Genomic DNA, 27,186 nt, shown 5'->3' with positions numbered 1-27,186 from the left:
GGTCGCTATTGATCGATTTACCAATCGAACAAAACAATTTTTTTTGTGCTGATCACGTGTGCATTGATAATTTCAAAACCAGGGTGCGAGAATTGAAATCAACAAACCGTCGTATCGAACGCAGTTTACTCGGCCCTCGCCGATGGTCCGCCAACCGAACGGTTCGAATCAGATTGCTTCGCCAAACACCGAGCACAGAACACCTTGGCATTAACCGAGGAAACAGTTTTCGAACCTATCGTATGCTTACGCTCGGTGAACATTTTTGAGTAAATTTGCAGAAGCATCGGCGTTTGGTTCGCAATTTACCACCACTGATCGAACGTTAAAGGTCAAACCGCATTCAGCCGACATTTCCATCGCCGATCTTTTTTCGCTCTTCGGTCATGACTGTGCTGCCGGCGTGCGCATGTATAAGTACGCCGGACCCGACATAAAATTCATATCTTTGGCAACGATATTCCTCGCCGAGCTTTTCGCACCGTAGCAACTGTGTCGGGTCCGGCGTACCTATACATGCGCACGCCCGTGCTCAGCCATAGCCGAAGAGAGAAAAAGTCAACGCCGGCGAGCTCGGATCGGCTGAATGCGGAGTGCCCTTAAATCTACCTGTCATTCTAGTTCCCCTACTGACCACTGGAACGTCTTGTACCCTCACTTGCACCCAATCTTGCTAGCAAAAGCACGAACTGGTTCGCGTCTTGACATGTTCGATCGATCATTTTCACCCTCCTCACGATTCGGTTGGTGAGTGGGTGGCGTTGGGTGGTTAACATGACCAACATCAACCGTAAGCACTTTCTCTTCCACATTGGGGGTCGTTTAGTGCGGTAGTACCTACTGCTTTTTCTCGCTCTCTCTCCCGAAGCGTACCTACACTTTCCGAAATAAGCGAACGGCGCCATCTCACGAGCGAGCTTCGGGTTGCATGAATGGGAAAACGGACACAGCGTTTATACGAGCTCAGCAGCATCAGTTTGCCGTCAGTCGTCGTTTGTGGTCCGATCGGGAAATATCGCGCGGATTTCCCTAGCGTGGGCAACCAAAATACATCCCTGTAAGGAGAGATTTGTGAGGTGTTTTGCTTAAGGGGGTGACCGAAGAAGGGATTTGTTTTGAAGAGTTTTTTTTCCCATGTGCCGCTTTCTCATCGGTAAAGGATTCACGCTGAAGCTGGTCGGCATTTGAAAATCTGTGAGCAAAAAAAAAAAAAAAAAACCGAGAGAAAGAGTAAAACGGAAGTGACACGGAAAACGAATGCTTCTCATATGGTGATAAATAATAAAACGTAAACATAAATAAAGTGCAGAAGGATTACTCGACCGTCAGTCGCATGCGGGACGTGATCTTGAAAGGATAATTGCCACCATCCGGTTAGACCGGAGCGGTGTAGCTTTACTGGATTACTGCAGGAATGGATAGTGTTACTAATTAGCAAATGCTACTAAGCTGCGGGTGCATATCTTAAAGTGCCACTTACTGGATTCACGTATGCACAGAGTGAATGTAATTTTGGGAATGATATGTTAGGGAGATAAATCACGGCTGAGCATTTATTCCCTGCTATTACAAATAGAGTGTGCAAAGTTTTCCGACCGACCGACTGAGTGTTTTACACAGAATTGACTCACAATGGGATGGTAAACGAGAAGAAATGTTTAATTAACAGCGAAAGCGAATCTCCCAGATGCTGGATGCATACGGTGAAAAGTTGATTCATCTCAATTTCGAAAGTAGCTTGTGTTTTACGTGAAATATTGTGCCAGTGCTGGTGCTCGTGGTGTTGGTGGTGGTTTCTGGTTTCTGGTGGTGCTAGAATTCTAAGGCTTATAAAAACCTTCACCGCTTGAATTGGATCGCCTCCGGGGGATTTTGATGCAGGACGGTTGATGCCAATGATGAACTGAGCTGCAGGTACCACCCGGCTGATGGAACGTATTTAATCAACGAACTACGAGATGGCGAGGATAATTAGAATACTGTTAACGACTCTGCTGCTCTGCGGACTGGGTAAGTTTGTGCGGGTGTTTGCTTATTTGTCCTGAATACTTTTGCAATGTATAGCAATGGAAATTAATTATGGAAAATTGTAGCTGATACTGGTTCTAGTCATTTCGCAAATTGCTTGAGGGCCAACAGTTGATATCTTCTTGGTCCGGAATTTTTATTTAAAATTGTTTTTATATATTTCATGCATTTTTCTAATTTATTATTTATATAATCAGGTGACTTTTTGTCCTGTGTAATATTCCATCCCCCTTCAAATGCTATGATGGAGATAGAAGGGACAGTGAGGTTAATTATGGGGCAATTGGAAAACAAACTTTCCTGTACGGGTTTACTGATAATTTTAAACCTCTCTAGGTAGCTTAATCGTGGTGCACTAATTGGAAGAGATTCTATTGATGAAAACACAAAGTGGAAACACTGCATATGACCGTATTTTACCACTTATCAAGCATTTATTTTTCGTACTAAAAATCGAATTAAGGTATGAATCTTTTGGTAGAGATAGTTCAGTGTAGTGTCATCATTCATCAAAAAGTCAATATGAGGTTCTTAAAATCTTTGATGAAAAGTAGAAATAATTAACGCTCAATATTGCTTCCTTGTGGTACAACCGCGTATATTAGACGACAGTAGCAGTGCGAATTGTCGAGTCAGTCTATTTTGCATCACTTATTTCCAGAATTGTTTCTCATCTTGGGAGTTGAAACTGAAGATTAAGTTTCATGTTAAATTACATTCCTCGGTCATATTACGGTTCAAAATTCGCCGTTGTGAACGTATATCAACGTATTTAGAAAAGAAAAAAGTCACCGTTCTTGGCTAGCCTGTAGACATTTTATCGCCAGTAAGCAGCCAATTTGGATACTGAAACTCAGCTGAACTAATGAGATTTGTCTGCATTTCAAACTGAGTCTGCACAATTTCAAATAACTTGGGATGGTTGAAATCAAACATTACCGTTTAAAATAGACTGGTGGCGCCATCACTTGTGGGGTGCTGGAATCTTTGTTTATAAAATCGAACAAAAATTGAATGAATTTTATTAAGACTTCATTTTTCCATTGTAATTTTGACTCTAAAAAGATTTTACTTCATTATAATACGAAATAATGAATACAAAAGCAAGGGTTGGAGAAGGTGAATGAAGTCGAGTGCCGAGTTCGAGAATCTATTTTAAGTGTGTGGTCATCATCATCGATCTAAACAAAACCTCTGTCATCGTACGATAAAGCTGACAAATGATTTTTTTTTCGTAATAATTGATTTTTTAATCCTTCCCACAGTTTTTGTATTGAATTTAGTATTAACCACTGGATATGCAGCACAGTTACACAATTTCGATCATATTGTAACTTGATGTTATTATTATATGACTGGCGGTAAGCCGAGATTCTGACCGATCTGGATTTTACTTGATCAGACCATATCAGTTTCTAATCATTCAATTAGATTACATGACTATTGTTTGGTTCAATAACAGTAGTTATGGGCTAATGCCAAGCGATAATTGATTGTGTTTACCCATATTTAATGAAAAATAAGTTTCTAATGATTATCTTCCTAATACAACTTCGAACTGAATCCATTTGCAACTCACCGTATCGCTTGTAAATGAAGATTCCAGTTTGCACACGAGTACAATCTCGACGCAATTTTTCGAATCAAGTTAAATGTGGCAAGTTCATCTACAAACCACTGCTTGTATGACGCAAAGCAAATGATTAATTGATTAATTGATAATTGATTGATAATTGAATTTACTAAATACATGGGATATTTCAAAACAACCGGTAACCACGCTGATTCAGTTCTTCAATAGCTGAATGATATATAAGATACTCAAGCGAACACGGTGTGCCGCAGACCGGAGGAAATTGCACCAACACACAATTCAAAAGCGACAATCCAGTCATCACCTCACTAGACGAGCTACTTGTTTCATTCACAGACAAGCATCAACTAGGAAAAGAAATGTTATGTAGCTACGCAGAACAATGCGATGTTTTTATGCATGACTCAAAGCCGAACGAGAGAATGGCATCATTTTAGACAGCTGAGATTGGTGGATGAAAACATAGGTCGATTGTAACCATTTTTTCAATAGTATGCTATTGAAATTTTAAGTTAATGGTTTCCGAATCGATTGGTTGTTAAATTTTATCAATCCATCAAAAAATGACTGAGTTATTAACGTTCGAAATTATGACAGAAAAAGGTTACGCGGCTATTTTTGAAATTTTTAATTTACACCCGACCCCGTATAGTGAAAAGTAAGGCTTTTTCAATGCCAAAAAAATGTCAAGGGGAAAATTGCCCAAGGCTGCCGACTCTTCCCTACCATTTCATTATTAAAATTGTACATTTTGATGATAGAATTAACATTATTTAGTTTGAAATAAGAGTTAAAATATCAAAAATTGTAACAAAGCCTGCATGAGAAAGTGGCAACAAAATATAAAATTCTGTCATTGTAAGATCAAACCAAGAACAAAATATTTATCGAAGACTCTAGCATTCTGAATAGAATAATAAGTATATCTCTTATCTGATTCTGATGAACTTTATTCAATAGTATTCTATTTAAAGATAGAACTACTGCATCAATTGTACTTAATGAAATTGGAATAACTCAACAATAGTGTAATAAGATATAATAACTAATTTTGATGCTAAACAGATGTTGTTTTTGATTCCTTAGACTGCACATAAGCGTCAAGACAAGATTCACATCTACCCGGGTCAGTTCGTTTTACTTGTTTAGACTTCGAACATCGGGAGTTATCAGCAATAAAAGCAGACCTTTTGTGTGGTACAAAACTTCGAACGCTCAGGTCGGGCTATCATTTGGGCGCAAATCGTATTCAGTTGCTGAATATTGGATCGGGATTCGGGAGCTGAATTTCGGATTAATTTCTTCAAATGTAATCTGAAACTGGATTTTGAGGCTAAATTCAGCATTGGAATTCAAATTGAAAACCCAGTTTTAGAGCTTAATTACAACTGAATTTTGAGCCTGTTTGGTTCTCGAACTCAGGTTCAGTTTCTGAATGTTATAAATCGGTTCTTTTTAGAACTATTCCCAAACAACTATGCGAAGTTTTCCTACAATGTAAATCTATCATTCCGGTTGGTTCAGGTCCAGAGCTCAGTTCCAGTTCCAGTTCCAGTATCAAGAATTCAGTTTCGTATTGAATCAATTGCGGGACGATTGAAGCGACAGTTTCCCTTCAAAGAAGATCGATTGCGTCATCCAGCTGCTGGTCGTTTTCGTTGAAGTAAAATACAAAGAAAAGTGGACAACGGACAAAGACACTCATGACACTCAACCAAGACACTCAATACATTTTAACCATATTTATTACTGAATTTTCGTTTCCAAAACATATCTGAAACAATCGCTCGGTTGCTATATGTGAAAGTTATTCAGCTTTTACTTACCGACATAAAAGATGGAGCACCCTGTACGGAGATCTATTTTGGTCACTTTTTTCATTCCGGTCATCAGTTAATCGTTCGTAGTATCGATTTAAAACACGAGATGCCTATTATTTTACCATTTTCCAGCTTTGTGCCTAATGAATAAAAAGTTACGACCATTTGAAAGTGATGCAATTTGAGTTCGTATACCCTTTATGCCTGAAAAATCGAATTGAACTTTGCTTTGAAGCTTTGTACTATTATTTAAGGTATTTTCGGAACCGAAAAACGGTGGTCGATATAGACGAATTTCGTACCAATTCGAACAAATTTTGGCAGCACCTTTCTCTGGTTTGAATGAAACAGATAGACTTTGTCACAAAATTGTATACTTTCTTTTACCAATATTAAGCTAGTCTTTCTTTTGAAGAGTGGCCAAACTTTATTGTTCAAATAGGTACTGTTGAAACATGACAAATCCTTAAAAATAATTGTGTGTTAGCGATATTCACAAAATTAGTTAAATGCTTCCGGTCAACCTTCCATATGTAGCAAGATGGGCATTTTAAAGGAAAAAAGTTTTTTTTTTAACACCAGCACTGATACTAAAATTGAGCAACTCGCAATATAACATACGGCAGAATTTTCAGTTTGGTAATTTTTCGACAATAAATTTGGACAGAAATGAAAAAAAAAGATTGGCCCTTTTCAAAAGACAGTTATTTAAATTTTGGAAAAACATGTTATGCAAAGTGGCTTTTTGTGACAAAGCCTACACGTTCAGAAAGTTTCATTAAAATCTGTGAAAGTTTCATTTAAACCTATTGCGATTTGGTGCGAAACTCGTCTGTAGCCAAAGTCAATCCATGGCTTTTCAATAAACAGGACATACTTATTAGAACTATATTAGCACAGTCCCGTAGGGTTTCTCGATCTCTGTATCATTATTTTGAATAAAGTTCTCCACTTTATATCTCCGTAACCGGTAGTCAGATCCAGATTAAATTCATGGTAGACTATGTAACCATAATATCCTACATGTGAATCTTAGAATGCGAAACTTGCTTCAGTAGACTCCGAGAAAAACGAGTGAACTTTTTTAATTTTACCCCGTTACTCCGGAACCAGAAGTTAGATTTGACTATAATTCAATAGCAGTTTGTAGGACTATACGACCTTTTATATTTTGAGCAACTTTGCTAAAAATCTAGCTTTTCATTTGATCGAGTTACATCAATTTTCCCGACTTAAAGTAGGGTGGCTCCTGAAAAATCACTTTTTTTGTTCTAACTGTTTTGTGTGTCTCATTTCTCGAATGGACAATGTATGGAACACTTGTAGAACTAATTTGATACTATGATTTTGCTGAAGAAAGTATGTTGATACGTTAAGGCGTTTAAGAGTTAACAGTTCGGCTGAAAAGTTCGTATCGTTTAATAGAAACACACATTTTTTTGCCAAAACTCGTTTTTATTATTCAACATAATTGCCATCAGAGGCGATACAGCGATTATAGCGATCTTCCAACTTTTCGATACCATTTTTGTAGTACGATTTGTCCTTTGCCTCAAAATAGGCCTCAGTTTCAGCGATTACCTCTTCATTGCTTCTAAATTTTTTACCAGCGAGCATTCTCTTGAGGTCTGAGAACAGGAAAAAGTCACTTGGGGCCAAATCTGGAGAATACGGTGGATGAGGGAGCAATTCGAAGCCCAATTCGTTCAATTTCAGCAATTCAGTTCGTTGTTGTTTTTGATCGATTGTGAGCTCACGCGGCACCCATTTTGCACAAAGCTTTCTCATATCCAAATATTCGTGAATAATATGTCCAACACGTTCCTTTGATATCTTTAGAGTGTCAGCTATCTCGATCAACTTTACTTTACGGTCATTGAAAATCATTTTGAGGATTTTTTTCACGTTTTCATCGGTAACAGCCTCTTTTGGACGTCCACTGCGTTCATCGTCTTCGGTGCTCATATGACCAGTACGAAATTTTGCAAACCACTTACGAATTGTTGCTTCGCCCGGTGCAGAGTCTGGATAACACTCATCAAGCCATTTTTTGGTATCGGCGGCACTTTTTTTCATCAAAAAGTAGTGTTTCATCAACACACGAAATTACTTTTTTTCCATTTTTTTTTCACAATAACAAAAGTAGCTTCACTCAAAATGCAATATCTCACAAACTAATAATCAGATAGCTGTCAAATTTATACACGTATCTTTTGAAGGTTGGTACTAACTGAAAATGGTATGGATTTAATTCTAGTGGCGCCCTTTCATAGAAACGATACGAACTTTTCAGCCGATCTGTTATGCAATGTTTTTTGAGTTTTTTGAAGGTATTTTTAAAACTAATTTATATAAGTTGAAACAATAACACCCTTCTAATTTACTCTTAAATTTTTATTTATACTATGACCTTTCAGGAACCACATAGGATACATTTTTATCGATCTGGCATCTAATGAATATTAATATTTGAAGCTTGACTAGTTTTTGATGAAAAAATAATCATAGCTTTTTACTGGTAGCTCATATGAAAAAGCTTGTTTTAGCAAAATTCTGCGCAATAATTAGTACAACAACTCTTCTGAAGAAAACTTTTCTGTAGAACGTTTCACAAAAAAGTTAGAAAAAAAGTGATTTTTCAGGAGCCACCCTACTTTAACTCGGGAAAATTAATGTAACTCGATCAAATGAAAAGCAAGAGAGGTGCGTTTTTCAGCAAAGTTGCTCAAAATGAAATTTCCTACAACTTTCTTGTACAACAAAATCATTTTTAAGTTCAATGAGGAAAGTTAGATTTCAGATTTCCATCTAAATGAGGACCACCCTAGTAATATTTTTCATCAAAAGAAGCGCCATTTAATTACAAACAACTTTGTGGAGTAACTAACTACAAAAAACTATTATTTAATAGTGAAAATTTTTTTGTCACGCTAATTTTCCGTTCCGGACCACTGTGCAGTGGATGCGAACGAAGCATGGCTAGCTTGTTAGTTACTAGCAAGCAGATCCGTGCTCAAAATTGTTTAATGCTAAAACCGGTTAAAAACATTTGTCTCTGGAGGGATTATTTTTTTTAATTTTGCTGAACAAACTCCAAATTATTTTTTTAATCTCTGAAAGTAAGGTAAAAATAGACGTTATCCGTCGGGCTAACCCAAAAGTGACCAGAACCCATATGGAACTGATAAGCGAGAATGGGCAGTGTATTTCTGGCCAAAAATCTGAAATTTGTATGTACGGAATCTTGGTCACAAGTTTATCAAAAAAATCTGTAAAATTAAGATCAATCTGTTCAACGAAACCTCGATTTACTAACTAAACAGGAGGTACTTAAATCGAGTTAGCAGACTCCGAAACACAATGTTTGTGGTCTTTCCAAAATCCAAAATGACGGCTTCCGGTCCATTAACAAGGTTAAGAGCTTTCAAGGAATTTGATAAGCCGACAGTCGCCATCTTGGAATTCGAAATGACATCAAACATCGGTTTTTCGGAATCTAAGGAGTGTATCGAAAATAAGCTATCCACATACATTTGTGTTGTACGCATGTATTTGTGATGGTTTTTGCCTTTCTCATATAGAAAGGTTATGCAATCACTTGAAAAACCGACCAGTGAAAATTGGCCCGGAGGGCCAAGTGTCATATACCATTCGACTCAGTTCATCGAGCTGAGCAATGTCTGTGTGTGTGTGTGTGTGTGTGTGTGTGTATGTGTCAAATAATCTCACTAGGTTTTCTCGGAGATGGCTGAACCGATTTTGACAAACTAGGATTCAAATGAAAGGTCTCGTGGTCCCATACGGAATTCCTGAATTTCATCCGGATCCGACTTCCGGTTCCGGAGTTATAGAGTAAAGTGTGTTCAATATTGTACACCGTCACTTAAACCGGCGAAACAAAAAACGTAAAAAAAATTCTAAACTGGTCTCAAAACTACACAAATCGATAGTCATTATCAGTAGGCAACTAAACAAACCGATTCCGGCTATGCTGGTTCCCGGTATCCGGTTCCGGAAGTACAAATAGAATACCACAATATTATATGTACATGAGAAAGGCATCATTACACCACTAGGTGGATTAAAACAGGTTTTTATGCTCAGATCACAGCATGCTGTGCGTTTGGCTGTCAGCTTTCGTTTGTTTACTTGTTTGTGCGTTTGAAACTCTGCGTTTTCAAAATGTCGCATATAGAAAAGGAAGTGAAAATTAAGGTTCTGGACACTTGGCTGAATGAGTAGGGTATTACTATGCGAAAATTGGCGAAGCGGTTTGGAATTCACCATGCCAGTGTTAAAACCATCATTAATAAGTTTGGGGAACGTTATTCTTTGGATGAGCTACCACGAGACAGAAAATCCGGTTCTTCCAAACCAAAACTGGACCAGAAAGTTGTATCTCTAATCATGAAGAGCAAATCAATGTCAATACGTGATTTTGCCGAAACAGCAGGAACGAGTGTCGGAATGGTCCAGAGTATCAAGAGGCGAAATCACCTAAAGACCTACAAGAAGCAGAAAATCTCGAAACAAAGTGTAGAACAGAAGAACCGAGCAGCAACAAAAGTCCGGAAATTTTATTCGCGTATTTTGCAGTGTCCGGTTTCATGAGTTTTGATGGACGATGAGACTTATGTAAAGGAGGACTCAAAAACCCTTCCAGATCCACAATACTCTACTGTCGTCGTTGGGGAAGATGTGAGCGATGCGGACAGGCCGATTTAAGTGGAGAAATTCGGTCGAAAGGTACTGGTATGGCAAGCAATATGTTCCTGTGGTTTGAAGCCAACCATTTTTTACACTACCGGAACTATAAATGCAGAATTCTTCGATCTGAGTGTCTGCAAAAGAGATTACTGCTTTTATATAAGAAGCATAGTACACTTCCACTGTTTTGGCCGGATTCAGCGTCGGCTCACTATGCTAAAACCACTCGCAATTGGCTTGCGGAAAAGAGTACAAATTTCGTTGAGAAAAATATCAATCCATCAAATTGGCCTCAGCTTCGACCTATCGAACGTTTCTGGGCAATCGTGAAGAGGGTCTCCAAGAAGATTGGTAAGGCAGCTGGGAACATGCAGGAGTTCAAAAAAATTGGGGCTCAAGCGTCCAAAAAATGCGATGCAACGCTTGTCCGGAACTTGATGAAGAGCGTTCGACCAAAAGTTCGAAAATTCGTGAAGAAATAACTAAAATTTCATCCGGTTTTCATTATGCTCAACTTTAACCTCGTACAATAAAGGATCAATTTTAAGTTTGAATAAAATATCGTTCTTTATCATAATTTGAAAGAAAAATTTGTGGATAGCTTATTTTCGATACACTCCTTACTCTTCAAACCCGTTCCCATATTGTAGTGGTTTTCATGGAATATCAATTATTTATAAAAACAAAAAGTTTTTTTTTGGAATTTGGCCCTAAAACGAATTACGTAAAAGGGAGTAACTTAGAAAAAAGTGTACGTGGACGGAGGTTTATGGTGTATATGTAGAAACCCTGGCCGGAGCATATATTTCTAGATTCCATTTGGTGAGATACGTACGGTGCAAAACCGTCGAGAGGATGACTGTGCTGTGATTGGCACGTGAAGACATGCACTGATAAAAATCGACACGTTAGACTAAAGTGTATTACATTTAATTTTGCCGCATTTCATACGACACTTGTAAATCACTTCAAATTTTTTTTCTATGGAAATCACCTTGAAGCATACAGATAATACACCTTTATTCCATCTATCGAAGAGAAGATTGATTTTAATTGTATGACACTCAATATTCAATTGATTTGACACTTACAGTTGAAATGTCAGACAAGTGCATATGAATTGATCGAAATATTTAAATTGCAGTTGATTTTAAACTTGATTCTCATGTAAAGTACCTTTTTACATTAATTTGAATTCAAAGGCAGAAATAATTTGTTATACATAGTTCATTGCATTGATGTAATTTTGTATTATATAAATAGTAAAATATATTTTTTAATTAACACCTGGCCCCGTATGGTGAAAAGAAATACATATTTAATACCAAAAGATGCTATGATTGTTGAACTTGAGAACTCAATCGAAAGTCGAACCGAGTACCGTAAAACGAAACATGGTCGATTGGATAAAATTGTCAGCCCCCGTCTGACGATTTTTTTCTAGTTGTGGTATTTCAGTCAGAAAACGTTTCATTATACCTGATTCTAACTTGTACCTCAGTGACGTGAGTTGAAACTTTTATACTTTCTCCATTTAATGCGAAAATGCTTCTACTTTGTTGTACCAAATTTCCCAGTAATGTGTTTGCAGTTGAACACGAACGAAATGTTTGCAATTTAACGTTACTAATTTACCACTATGAATTGCACTTTTTTTTTCTGGCACAACACTCAATAACAAACTTTCGAGCTGCCGAACCACTGCAAAATTCGGTACTGGAATGTAAGCAGAAATTTCCCTTGAAACATAATTTTTAACTCCGGTGAAAAACAAAACACCGAGTTTACAGCTTAACGTTTGCTGACAGACAGACGTGATACCGACAACTTTTTCCGTTACCTGTAGCATGTTTGGGTGCTTGTTTTTCAATTTGTTTCATTTAGTTTTCGATTACTGTTCGGAGCAGGTAGGGTTGCCAGATCGAGTGCATCTCATTTTTTAGATACTGATCAAATTTAAAATATTGATCGTTGCAGGCTACAAATTTTCCCTGGCTTTCTGATTAATGCTTTGAAAAGTTTTTCTAGGTTAGCAAAGCGCTGCTCCTCAAGTGCATGTTCCATCGTCGCAGAATAGTTGATAATCTGAAGGGGCTAGGTCTGGTGAGTAACGCACACGGGATAATACTTCCCATGCGAACTCGTAACATATATGTGCTTCCGGGCCTGATTCAATGTGTGAGAGGAGCATTGTGATGATAGAATGGCCTTTTACTTAAGATTCGACGCTTTTGATGTGGGACACATATTTTTTTTTCTATATAGGGGTGTAAATTAGAAACTCAATTAAAAATACACGTAAAAATGTGGTCAGGTTTTTAACACTTACTGCTCTGTCAATTTTGCATCAATTATTAGTATTATTTCACCATTTGATTAGAAGTATTTCTAAGTTTCGATTTGAATGTATCAAGTAACGTTTTGTCAATTAGATATGATTGAAATATTGATTAATAGCTACCAGTGTCATATTTTATCTGCTAAAAATCTCCGGCATACCGGATTTCTCTGCCATAGACGACGGTTTTAAAGGAGTAAGCGATATATCAATGTGAAAGCATCGCTCTGATTGGTCAATCGAGCAAAAGCGAAGGTGTTGGAAGCACGCGAATCTATAAATAGAAGCAAAATTATAGCTAACATTTCAGTCCTACACGTTGCATGCTAGAGGTAGGTAGTTACTAGATAGCAAGACAAAAAGTGCCATAAAACGATTTGAAGCTTTAATGCTCTGATCTTGTGTCATGCGAGTTTGGATGAAATGCTTTGTTATGTCGCTGTGCAAGAATCTCAGGGTAAATTTTAAGGACTGAGGCCAGTAGGTCGCGTAAAACCACGTGGCTCGCTGTGCGTATTTCATTTCTCTCCATGCTCTCTCGCATATGTGCAAAATGACTCTCGATGTGGGCGGGTGATCAAAAAAGTTTCGATATTTTCGGATACAAGTTTGCATAAAATGTGTCAGCATCCAATAATGCTACCACTTGTTGGCAGTCTTGATGAGCCGATTTTATTTCTCTCTCATGTATCGTTACGTTACCAGGATACAAGAGCAGGAAAAATGACGCCGCCATAGAAATCGACTTACCTTCACAAAAATAACATTCACTTCATTGTTATCGCGACAAAATATATGTTTTTATGTACTAATCGCATCTAAATTAAATTATCTAGACATTGTCAGGGTAGATTTTTGATTCATGCTTTTGATGGCGAGATATTCAATGAACAAGTTGAAAGACGGCGTTTTCAGCTATGCAATTCTTCCTTCAGAAAAAAGACTTTCCCGACCGCTAAAGTCAATGAATCATTCTGAAATTTTCACAAAATAATCTAAACTAATTTTCTAAGAGATTGTCAGTTGGGTTTTTTTTATATTCGTCACCGTTTCTGAGAAAATCAGATTTTAGGCGTGAAAATAGCCCTCTAATACACCCTAAAACACACTGGCCTCAGCCCTTAAATGCTTAAGATAATTTTCTAATTTAACTAAGATGAACTCGATTTATTATCGAAATCGCAGAATGGTAGTAATGGTAGAGAACTGAACGCTATAAAACGCTATTTAACTGCATGCATGCAAAACTTGAATACAAGCTTGGCGAAGAAGCTTGAATATCGAAATCCGTAACGCTAGTTTGCACGTAGGTATAGTTGCATATATTTGGGCTATTAAAGTGATTTTGGTAATTTCGTCAGATACAAGATAAACACAAATCAAGGCAAACAGAGTCCGGGTCCACGTGTTCAATGTTGGTTTTTAATACTCTGAGGTCTTTTGTTACGTGGGAAATACGCACCGTGTAACTTCGGGAATCCGCCTATAAAACAGCGTAGCTTCGAAAAAAAAGGCGGGTAGCTCGGCCATCCATGGAAGTTGACCATCAATGTTAACTTCCCTCTCTGAGCAGCCTAGATAGCCGTGTAGTGTCGGTAGCGGTTTCCCAACTGCTAAGAATAACGCTACGGTCCACCTGTACCGGTGGTATAAGTCCACCAAACAGGTAAGCCGTGTGGCATCCGGCGGAATTATTTTTTACCAAGAATTGATCCACTGGTTTCCTATTCCATGTCGTAAAAGGCCACAAAAATAGGAACTCCTAAGTCAAGGTGTATTTCCGTGCCGATGGCTGAATGGCTGCAGGAGGTTAAACATTGCAGTCGTGAACGGAATATCTTGGGCTTTTCCCTTACTGGATACACGCAATGCTTAGCAATCAACTTCTTTGATCATCGCTTCGGCAGGCCAGAGATTAGAAAGCTGAGTGTCTGTGGGTGTCCTCAAGGTGGTGTACTATCCCCACTTTTATGGAACCTAGTCGCTGATAGTTTGTTAAGGAAACTTAATAACCTTGGATTTCCGACTTATGGTTTTGCCGACGATTATCATATATTGATGACCGGTATAAGCATTAACACTCTCTTTGATTTAATGCAGCAAGCCCTGCGATCTGTTGAACAATGGTGTTGTCAGGTTTGGATTATCTGTAAATCCGGGCAAAACATCAATGGTGCTTTTCACTCATCGTAGGATAATTACAGGAGCTCGTCCGTTGCAGTTCTTTGGTTCAGGGGTCACTGTGGTCGATCAAGTTAAATACGTCGGGGTTATTCTTGACTCAAAACTGAATTGGTCTGCTCACATTGATTTCAGGATTAAAAGAGCTTGCATGGCTTTCGGCCAATGCAGACGAGCTTTTGGAAAATCATGGGGACTCAAACCCAGATATATTCATTGGATCTACACAACTATCGTTAGACCAATTTTAGCATATGGATGTCTTGTATGGTGGCAGAAAGGAGAAGTCGCGACAGTTCAGTCAAAGCTAAATCATCTCCAAAGGATGGTCCTAATGGCGATGACAGGAGCATTCACGACAACTCCTACTGCTGCTCTAGAGGCGCTACTGTGCATTAAACCACTACATGTGTTCCATACCGTTCCATGTGTGCATACCGTCTTAGGGTTACAGGGCTTTGGAACAGTAACCCATTAGAATATGCTACCAGTCACACTCGCTTGTGGTCTCAAATGGTTCCGTGGGATGAGTATTTACTCGCTCCTAGTGACCTAACTCTCACATGCAGTTTTCCTTTTAAAACATTCAATGTGAGCTATCCTCTTCGTTAGGAATGATTGTCTGGTTGTCTGGAACGACAACTTGATGAACACATAGTTTGTTTTACGGACGGTTCTCTGTTGAATGGTCGTGCTGGTGCTGGTATCTACTGTCGTGAAATAGGCTGGAGCAGTCTCATTCACTTGGTAGATACTGTACTGTGTTTCAAGCAGAAATCTACGCAATTCTGTGTGGAGTACAATCGGCACTTCAGCAGAGGATCTGTGGTAAACGTATTTATTTTTGTTCCGACAGTCAGGCAGCCTTAAAAGCACTCAGTTCGAATGACTCACGGTCGAATCTAGTGATCGCATGTCGAACTCAAATTGAAGACCTCAGCATTTCAAATGCTGTTTACTTCATATGGGTACCCGGCCATTCTGGTATTACTGGAAATGAATGGGCTGATGAGTTGGCTAGAGCTGGTGCAACGAATGATTTCGTTGGTCCTGAACCAGCTTTACCACTTTCAACTAGTTGGATAAAGCACAAGATACGTTCTTGGGCTGCATCCAAACATGCCGGCTACTGGCGCAGCTTGCAAACTTGCGCTCAGACAAAAGCATTTCTACCAGATTTAAATCTGAAAATGTCAAAGTGTCTACTGCATTTCTCCAAGTATCATTGAAGTATTCTGGTCAGAGCTCTGACTGGACATTGCAAACTCAATTATCACATGGCTACTATTCAACGTGCTGAGTATTATTCGTGTGATTTGTGTGAATGAGATTATGGTACTTCATATCATCTGATATGTAACTGTCCCGCATTGACGCAGCTACGTATCCGGGTTTTTGGTTCTCCATACATGGTTGAGTCTGTGTATGCGGAGCTAAAATTGAAAGATATTCTCTCGTTTCTCACCCAATGTGGTAAGGAGCTATAGTCAGAAGGGTTCATCGTTCTTCCTGGAGTGAATGAATCCCTTCTGTATTCACCTTAAATAGGGTTTGGCAGATTGTTTGGCATCCTCTGGGGGGTACCGCATTTACTTCTGCTCGTACATACTGCGAGTCGTTCTGCATTCTTCCGGGAGTGCAGAATGGTGTCGCTTTTGTAAGATCTCTAAATCCTCTCGGGGGTTGGAGGTTTTATTAACAGCAGACTGTTCGGGACCTCGTAGAGGTTCAGAATTTCCTTCTGCTTCCACTAAATGTGATCCTCAGCAGATTGTTCAGCATCCCTTAGGGGTGCAGAATTTACTTCTGCTTTTATGTGTTTTTGTGTCGTCAATTTTTCCCATCCTCCTAGTCCAACCCTTACCATTTCCTTTCAATCCTTCCCTCTTATATATCGGGAAAATGATGCTAAAAACAAATTGATGGCAAGGCACAAATCTCCAAATATCAAGGGGAACGTGCCATTTGAGCCAATTTGTTCTGATTCCTGATACGTGGGAAATACGCACCGTGTAACTTCGGGAATCCGCCTATAAAACAGCGTAGCTTCGAAAAAAAAGGCGGGTAGGTAATGTCAGAGACATAATTAGAAGGCGTGAATACGAAAACAACTGGCATGTTCCTTAACACTGCCGAATATTAACTAGTTGATCAATTGTATGAATTATGCAAGCGTTCCCCCTTTTCGCTACTAGAATTTGAAACGATGCATCTAAACTAAAGTTAAGATTAGTTACGTTAAACATTCTGAAACACAATTAAATATTATGAAATATTCAGTATAGTTCTTTATAATAAAAATACAGGTTAATCTGTATACGTGGGTACCCAGTTTCGCACGGCATATTTTCAAACGACACCCATACTAGATGTGTTCTACATCAATACATTCATTTTCGCATTGCGCGAGTCGTAATTGAATGCGTTAGTGACGGTGCAAACTTTGTCTATTTCCATTTTAATAAATCTGATATGAAAGAGAAAATTGAATTGACTCTTTATGATGATCTGTAACACTGAAAAGTTCTTTGAATTGTCACGACCAACAGGATCTGCATTTAGATCCGAAATGGTTCTTTGCGTGTACACTGATGACTTCAGCTGGCAGGCTTCTGGTGTGGTTTCGCTGTGTGGCAGGCCCGATGTTACTCTCGTGTGTGTCTTCCTTTTGTAACTGTTGCTCACAAAAATTGTCAAAATCAGCTTTTATATCGCTGGAGCAGCACATATTTTGTTCTGGATCAAATTAGACAGTGTACTATTGAAAAACTTCGATGTTGTTGCAATATACGGTCAAATTGAAAAATTTCGAATTCATTGGTAGTTAGATTATATAAATCCTTTCACAGATCACTGAGCTATAAGCTTTAAAATACGAGAAAGGCAAACAAGCATCATGTGTTTTCCTCTTTGATACTCGTTGATAACAAACATTTCAGAAAAATTTAATTTTGAATTATTTAAGATTATGTCATACAACTGAAAATTTTATTATAAAATTGTTATCATTTTTCCTATGGCATGTAGCAAAAATTGTGTGGACACGTTGAATACAACAAGAGATATTCACGATCAAAAACTTATCACTCTCTCAGAGGGTAAATTTTGAAAAGGTAAAGTAAGTAAAGTAAGTCGTATTCACGACAAAAGCCGCGTAACAAACTTGTTCCACATGAATAGCTCGAACAACTCCATGGGGCTGATCCTCGTAGTTTGTTTTGCTACCTTTCGTTCAATTCATGTGCTACCCATTTTCCAATCTTATGACCTTCTTCCTCAAAGCCTGACGCCTCCAAACGAGTCCCATTCAGGTGATAACCCCACGAAAAGGACGAACGAAACAATTTAAGTTTAGTTATAAGTTAAACAATCGATGTTAAACAAAATAAACTGTTTTTATGACGAAAATGTATCAAAATTGTTCAATTTTGTGGTGGTTTACACCCATTGAAATTACTTAAAAACCAGTACATAGTTCAGAAAGCAAATAAATGGTTTTCAAAATGGTCTTGACATTCAGTTTAAACAAGTTATCTTGAAGTACGTATCTACAATCTGAAGTAATTACAGGATTATCGTTTAACACAAAGCCATGACGAACGGCAAAACATTATTCTCGTAGTAAAACTGATCATTTCTCACCTTAAACACTCCCTTTTCATTTGTTACACAAACAACTGAAGTAAACGCACATTGAACAAACCAAACATACGATAAACTATTTTACTCGCAACGTCGAATGGCAGTTGAATATTCCTTCAAAATGATTGAACACCATTCATTTGTCGTCGTCGTCGAACATCCATCAACCGGGTGCCACATGGAAGTGGTAGTGATTGGAAAATTAAGTTGGGAAATGGATTGCTTTCCGGTTACCGTCTTGGCAATTGTGTACCTCTCAATGCCGTCGAACAGTCCAGAGTCCGTAACACGAATATACACAATTTTCATAACTTTTCGCTTGATCCTGTGTTCCACCTTGTTCCGAACGGTACATAAATATGTAAAATTCTTTCGCAAGTCAGCCCCTCCCCCATACCCTCAAGAGTGATGGCTTTTGTGTTCGGATAGGGGCAATCTGTTTTCCTCTGTTGTATGAACAAGGAAAGCACGGATTGCCGAAAACATTGCGAGCATAGTTCCACTTTCCGTACGGTGATTGTTTCCGATGTAATTGTGAAATAACGGAAGAACGATTTTTCAGTTCATTGTTGGGTTGATGCGTTGAGCTTCGGCGACGATACAGTAACCTGTTTCCAAGGGAACGGAGTTATGGGAATTTATTTTAAGAAAGAAGATGTAAGCAGACTGTTTCTAAAAAATAAAAAATGCTGTTCCCATGACGGAAATTGTATTGGAATCATAGTAGAGTGAATTGAACATGCAATCAACTCAGAAACGAGCTGGCTTCGACAGTTTTCTCTTTGAAGTGCAGTTTTTTTTACCAATGCACAGTGGTCCCAATCCAGGGATTAATTTTGAAGCTTTCATGTCTTCAGAAGAATTTCTGTTTGAAATAGTCCGCTCCTTTTAATATAATCAAAGTTGTCATTACTCCACGTGTGTTGGAAAAAGTTAAAAAAAAAATTTTGCATATAATAAGAGATAGAGCATTTATGTCTTCAGAAAAATTGTAGATCATGTTCAAACAAGAAAACATGCCGAAGACCTGCACACTTTAAAAAGCATTGGTGTCGAGATATGATGTATTGTTTATTTTGGGGGCTTTAAATTGGCTAAACATATTTCCACACTTTCGGGATATTGATACTTGAACATGTAGTCTTTTGAAATTAAATTGCTCAAAACCTTTACAGTTTGTGAACTTAAAAATATGCAGTATTCGACAAAAATATGTATTTAGAAAGTTAAAATATAATTGTAGAACATCCAAAAATTCTAAAAATTCATTGAAAAAAGTGATGATGGAAATACTTGATTTTGGGGGTCTCTAATAAACAATACATATCTCGAAACCAATGCATTTTAAAGTGTGCATATTTTCTTGTTTGAACATGATCTACAATTTTTCTAAAGACAATAAGACTTTATCTCGTATTGTATGCCAAATATTTTTTTTTAACTTTTTTAACACACGTGGATTAATGACAACTTTGATAAAAGACTGTCCCAGTCCTAGAAAGTATGGACACACTTTGATTTCGCTGTAAATAATTCTCAAGTGTTAGATATTCGAATTTTATTCGATATACTGATAATATTAGACTACAACAACAGAATATTATCAAATACAAATAATAATACCCCTAGGGCTCATATAGACGAATCGTCAATGTTTGGTTCATAGAATGAACTATAGTAAGCCTAGCCCATATTTCCGTTTCATTGCGATAGAAAAATTCTGGCAACGCTGCTAACTAGTTGCTACGGAGTAAAACAAGTTTGTTTATTTATATGTAATGTTGCTGTATAAAATTTCAACTGTCGTATGAAATTTGCTACATAGGTTTTGGTAAGTAATTAATAATTCTCGGTTGATTTTTCGTTAGGGCGTATAAGCAAGTGACAGTTTCTCTTTGTTTACTTTCTCTTCTATTAATTACCAAGCAGTTTCCACGTTTATCACTCAACTCTTTGCATGAAATGATACCCGAAACTTTCGACTTTCAAACAGAATAGTGATATCAAAGAAAATCTTTTCAATCACATCACAATAATCGAAAAAGAGAGTGATTGAAGAGAAACTGTCACTTGCTTATACGCCCTAATGAAAAATCCACCGAGAATTAAAATTGCCGATATGAATGAACGTTTCTATTTGAATTTGTTTTCTGTGTAACGTAGATGTAGTGATAGTGGGAGTAAGCTCATCACCCTAAGCATTTGGGTAGGGAATATGAACTGTTTTAAGCATATCCAATCTCTCAATTATTTGTAATCGGCTCAATATTTAGTGATAACATTCATTCTCACTTAGTTTGGAGATGCTGAAACGATTCTCATTTTGTAGTAACTATGATAAGGTTGTTGTGCTCAACTGGACAGATTATTGTATAAACTAGAACGGTTCGCGTTGATGGTAGCTGTTTGCGTAATTCTGCCGATTGTTGTAGTACATTTTCCTGTTTAGCGGCCAGTTCTAGTGATCCTGGAAAATGCTAATGTCAGTACTCCCTTCTGCGAATCCCATACGGGGAATTTGAACTAACACAGATTATAGATGCGGTTTAGGGTTAACCCGTGCGGCATCACAAAACTTTTACCATGGATTCCAATAACGAATATTTCTGTCTTTTGTCCATAGCTCCTGAATGTCTGAAAACAGATTATTAATTTAAAATATTCAATAATGTACACCTACCGCAGATTTTTTTTTGGCATTATTACAAAACAATCAACAATGTCCTTGGAAATACTGCTTTCAGGTATTTTTTATTAAGCGTTGCTAGTTGTATATAAAATTTTTTAAAGTACACTGTCACTCTGGCAATTTACCTAGACAGTGTACCACGTATCGTGAAATGTGTCCTCGATAATTTAAATATTTGTATTTGATATTATTCTCAACATTTTCTACTTAGCCATTGTATACTAGCTGGCGCACCTTCTTTCGAACGTTCCTGATTAAATTCCGTACAGACTTCTTGGCGACAAGTTTTGACACTTTTTTCCATTTTTTTTCGAATTGTTGGTTTCGACTGCCGAGACATGTTTCCTAAGATGTGCCTTCATAAATGCCCAAAATTCCTCAGTTGGTCGAAGTTGTGGGCAATTTGGTCGATTCATGTCTTTTAGGACGAAAGTGACATTTTTGCTGGTATACCATTCTACCGTTGATTTCGAGTAGTGGCAAGAAGCAAGATCTGGCCAGAAGACAACAGGATCCTCGTGGCTACGAATCATGGGTAGAAGTTGTTTTTGTAAACATTCCTTGATGCATATTTCGCTGTTCATTGAAGCAGTGGCGATGAAGGGTTTCGAAATCTTAACGCAGCTACAAATTGCTTGCAGGACAATAGCTTTCTTACCTAACTTTTCGAGTTCAATCGATGTCTCGGACTGGTTTAACACTTGCCCTTATCGCACCGTATAATATTGTGGTCCCGGCAAGGATTTGCAATCGAGTTTCACGTAGGTTTCGTCGTCCATGATTATGCAGTTCAAATTTCCAGCAAGAATCGTATTGTACAGCTTTCGAACCCTCGGCCCGATCGATGCTTTTCGGACTACGTTTTGGTTGTTTCTGCTTCTTATAGGTTCGAAGATTCAAACGTTTGACTTCGAAGTGCCCACTTTTTTGGCCACATCCTGAACTGAAACCTCCTTCTTTTGCTCGAACGCCTTCAGTATACGTTTATTCAACTGAGGATTAGCAGGACCTTTTTTTGGACCCGTTTTCGGTTTATCCTGAAAGGTGTTACCCTCACCGAACTTCTTGATTGCATTTCGCACGGTTTTTTCACTTACTCCTTCCATTTTTGCTACCTTTCTCAGTGACAGTCCGCGTTCTGTGCACCATTTGTACACAATGTTTCGGCGTTGTTCTGCTGAAAGTCCACGCATTTCGAAACAAACTAATGAAAATTAATAAACAACTGCACAAGTGGTTAGAGAAGAGTGTAAACAACAGGACGCAGCCATAAAAATTGACAGATTCTGAACCTTTGCGAAATGGCAGCGGTTTTTGGTTGCGTCCATACTTTCTGGGACAGTATTTAGGTGTTACGAAGCGTTACCGAGCGTTACATGCGTTACTGTTTTGTAAGTTATAGGCGTTACGAAGCATTACATACGTTACATGCGTCCTCCTAAAATCAGGAACAAGAACGAAAAAAAAAGTTTGCGAAATTTTGTAGGGCTGTTTATCCTGTAGAATACACCGTGAGATAGAGCAAGATCTAAATCGTTGTGAAATGGCCTTACATGAAGCACATGAGCATCGCTATTATGGTTAAAGTCAACGGTTTAGGTTTTAATTACTAATTACTATTACAACTGCTCAAACGGTTATTTATCTTGAGAAATTTATGTGAGATTTGGTTTTGGAATTTCAGACCACTACGTCCGGAACCTGAATCCGAAACCAGTATAGTCAAAGTAAATTTGTATGACCATCTACTAATATGACCTATAATTTTAGAAGATGTTTTCCGTTATCCCCGAATCGGCTGTGTTACTCTACACGGAACGACCGAAATTAGCTCTGCGCCTAATTCGTATTACTGTTTTTGAATTAGTTGATTTCAACAACAAAATTTCCAAAATAACTATAAAATTAGTTAAAATTGAGAATTTACTGTGCTGAAAAAAACTCTTATTTTTAGAGAATGTGTTTAGTTGGCGAATATTCTGGACACAAACCAGCAATATTTCAATCCAACACGAAATTCTCATTGACAACTAATTTCGTTATTAAAATCAGAAACTTTGATTCTATTTATCTATCACCGTCATTACTGAAGGACAGCAGTGTCAAAGCAGAACAATCCATTAAAAAGCTCAAAGGGACAGTCTTGTTGAAACTGCTCGCAAATTGTTTAGATGTTTTTCGCATGTGTTACGATATATCCCTATATAAATTTCTAAACCGATATGTAAAAATGACGTAAACTGTTAGTGGAAAGTGTATTTATTCAGAATTTGTGCGCAGTTGAAGCGATTGTGGGTAATAATGATTTTACGCGAAACAGTGAAGTGAGTTTCGAATGTTGCACTCTAATTGTACACGTCAAATGATGTTTTTTTGTATCTTCTCATTCCGGTGTACTACTTGTATTCGGTTTTTGTTTTCCGAGTGCTCAAAGTTTTCAGTGAGAGAGTCGATTTCGCGAAGTCGAATGAAGAAAACAGCGATTTAGAAGTAAAATTTTCAAAAAGAAGTTTATGTTTCGCTTATGTCTTTTTCTCCAATACAACATCGTATTTATACCTGCAAATATAGAAAAGATAACCGCGACTGAAATTTTTTTCGGTAGTAGTGTGCCATCTAGTGGCTAGTAGTCATTACGGTGTTAACGAGCGCCATATAGCTGCTTATTGCAGAAACCAATTCAACCATTTATGTTGGTTGAAAACAACGTTTTATTTCTCTAATTCAACTAAAAAAATAGTTGAATGGATATGAAGCGTGCCTTAGCTAAGAAATGACAGCACGTTTAATTGGTGAATTCAACTAAAAAATAGCCATTTCAACAAATATTTTATTATTATTATTAAGAGAATTAGAATTAAAAAATCTAAATTAGCAAAAGTAAGATTTTTTTAGTTGTCTCAAAAAATAACTAACTAAAATCAGAAAATCAACTAATTTTTTCGCCAAAATGCTAATTTCGGTCTTTCCGTGTATGCAGTGAATTGCTGTCATTGGTATCATCACAAGTCTTGTAGATTGTTGTGGTATATAAATATTCCGAAGGTTGTTAAAATATCCACCAAATGGTGTAATATCGTGGAAAAACCCTTCAGCAATAGGTAATTTAATGTGATAAGCTCCAAATTGATGCAACATGGGTTACTTGACATCAATTAAATCCATAAAGTTTGTTAGGTAGACCAAAATATATGAAGTGGCTAAAATACTTCTATTACCCTATTTCACGAATAATACCACCGGCCCATAATTCACACTAAACGGTGACTTTTTTGGGATGCATTGGTAGCTCTTGCAATTCCAGATGCGGCAATTTTACTTGCTGGCGTTTCCATTCAACCAGAAATGAGCTTCGTCGCTGTACACAATTTAAATCAATAAAAAAAGTGGATCCTCGTCCAATTTTGTCAATCATGATTAAATTATAGACCAAACTGAACAAGTTTGACAATGACTCAAGGCACGATTCACGCATGATCTGTCAGGAACAGTGTTGCCAAAAAGATACCATCAAAATATAACCCATCTACATATAACATATACTCAAGTAACATCTCGAATACCTTTAACATGACAGATGACAGATTCACGTAGGACAAATGTAATGGGCTTCAAGTATGTCTAGGACACAAGTATTGTTGGCTTGCAGATGTCACTAAGATCGACACTTTTTTGAGTGCAGCTTTCACATCGTGACACCGACGACACGACCAGCCACTCCGAAGAAAAGTCGAAATAAAAAGTGTCTGTGAGCGATTTACCACAAGTTACCATAATATTGAACTACCCCTTGGAAACTTAAAATAAAATGTTCTCGAGCAACACTGTTCCGGTTGCTGCAAAACAGTTACCATGGAACCAACAATACTAATAAACATACAGGTTTTTCATTGTCGAATAATCACCCAACTCAAATCAATTAATATTTGAAATTCAAAGAAATTTAAAGATTTTTTCTAATGCCAATCGAATCAATTTAGGTGCTTTAAATGGACATTTTCGCTAGTTCAAAAATTATCTTCAAACAAATCCCACGAATCTTTGCATCCTCTGCCAATATTTGCAGTCGAATATGGGGTAAGGTGTCATCAGGTTCAGGACATTATCTTATCAATGTAAATTTACTTTATATCGGTAAAGTATACTTCTGCAATATACCTTACATGTGTATTGTTGCAATGTTCAAAGTGATGCATTCTGAAACGAATTATCGTAGACAATTACTGCCTTTCTACGCACGATTGCCTTATTATGTGGAATTTATAATTTTACTAGCTGACCCGTCGAACTTCGTCTCGTCAGAAGAATTGTCAAAAGACTAAGTGGTCAACGTTTCTCTCCATTATATTTCTGATTACTTAACCTACAATCAACGGAATTCGACACACACTCGCTTTAGCTCCAAAAGAAGAAACATCACCAGAGATTAATGTGAAAATATGAAATACTTCTGTTAAGCGAAAATTGCACACATGCACAGATTTCTATTCTGAACAGTCCGTTTTATGGAATTACTCATATGTGAATGTTCACCCGACAGAACAAACTTTTAAGCAGTTTCTTATACACAAAAAATTTCTATTTTTGTGTTCGATAATACTTTTTGCGACAACGATCTGTAAAATATTATTTTTACTGAAAGATACGTAAAATTTATCCAACTCCTATATAAAAGTTACGGTTATTTATTATTTACTGACACGGTCTGTGAACTCTGAAATGTCATTTCTCTTAACGAACTCAGTGAAAGTTCTACCCATAATCGGAAATTTAATAAAAAATAATGAAGAATTTCAGTAACCATCACTATACATTCAGCAGAAATACAGATCTGTCAAATAACATCATTTTTGGACGTAAAAATGTGAAAATTTCTAGATTTGTAGAGAAAAATAGTGATGCGAAATGATTGCTTGCCAAAAATACATAATTCTGTTTCTAGCGGTAATTTTTCATTTAGTGAATATATTCAAAAAACCATTTACAACTTTTTATTTCAGCACTCTAAAAATATGATGGGTGATCCCATATTCTACTGAATTGCATCCGAAAGATATTTGATCATTTTATTTGAATAAATTATTTCTGGAGAGTAAATGTAATTCAATTCATTCATCACACGCAAAAAAATAATTAATCGGATGGAAAAATATTTTGAAAACTAAATTGCTTCTTCCTTTCCCAGATCTCTAGAACAATTTACCAAAAAACAGTAATACTTTACGGATCAAGACGTTTACATATTTTTAGAATTGTTTTGTAAATTTCGCCGAACGTCCGTATTGAATGATGAAGAAGTCATTAGAATTATGACAGATCGAAGTTCAGTGGAACTGTACCGATCATTCAGCAAATAAAACTTTTACTGAACGGATTACCGAACATTCAGCTGTTTGAAAGTCAGTAAAACTGTGCCGACATCCGTAAAAATAATTCGGTGTGTACAGCTTTTAAGCAGTGAGAAATTTGTCTCATAATCTGTTCTGTACGTTCAAGTTATCAAAAAGTACCATGCGTACTTTAGAGCTCTAATAAAGTGGATATTTTCAGGTACTGTGGAACTTTTGATTGCTTGGAGACGACGCTTAAATTGTAATTTGATATTGATCTTATTAGTTTGAACATTCTTCACAGAATATGAAACATGAAATAACAGTCTCAATTCATTATGGCAATCATCTTGAACATTGATATCTAATAACCACTTACTGTGTGCGCTTAGTCTAATCGAAATCATTAGAAAGCAAAATGCAAGGAAAATCTATTAGTTTGACCTTAGCGCTTCTGCAGCACAATCTTTTCATTGATTCATTGAAAATGTCTGATTTGTTAATCTTGCCCCCGCTATGACCAATACTATTCATCTGACTCCATTGAGCACAATTCATCAACTGGTAAATGATATCAAAACTTCCCCAGAGAACCACAAATCGCATAAGGTTGCATGAATTAGATCGTTTAAAACGCTGTTCATAATCACCATCGCATAATCATATAACTGAAGTTCATATTTTTCCCCATATGATGCTATCGCACAAGCGACGATGAGCACACTATCGCATAATTGTTGAACAACCTCCCCGTATACAGAATTGAACTCGCATTACTTCCATAAATGTTAGGCTGTACATGATATCCAAAATTTGTCTGAATTATATCGCATTGTACGTAAAACCCCTCGCACAAG

General features: G+C 37.3%; 1 protein-coding gene across 1 annotated transcript in view; it reads left to right on the top strand.

Moving 5' to 3' along the window:
• Window positions 1–976: 976 nt before the first annotated feature.
• LOC131436789 (uncharacterized) overlaps window positions 977–27,186 on the top strand; it is a 321,898-nt gene continuing 295,688 nt past the window's right edge. The window contains exon 1 of the mRNA XM_058605706.1: window positions 977–2,010. Within this exon, the coding sequence (XP_058461689.1) occupies window positions 1,959–2,010 (52 nt within the window). The 5' untranslated portion in view covers window positions 977–1,958. The remainder of the gene's footprint in view (window positions 2,011–27,186) is intronic.

The sequence above is a fragment of the Malaya genurostris genome, chromosome 3 (genome assembly GCF_030247185.1).
Source record: "Malaya genurostris strain Urasoe2022 chromosome 3, Malgen_1.1, whole genome shotgun sequence".
Taxonomy (NCBI): Eukaryota; Metazoa; Arthropoda; class Insecta; order Diptera; family Culicidae; genus Malaya; species Malaya genurostris.
This window is presented reverse-complemented; position numbering and strand designations above follow the sequence as displayed.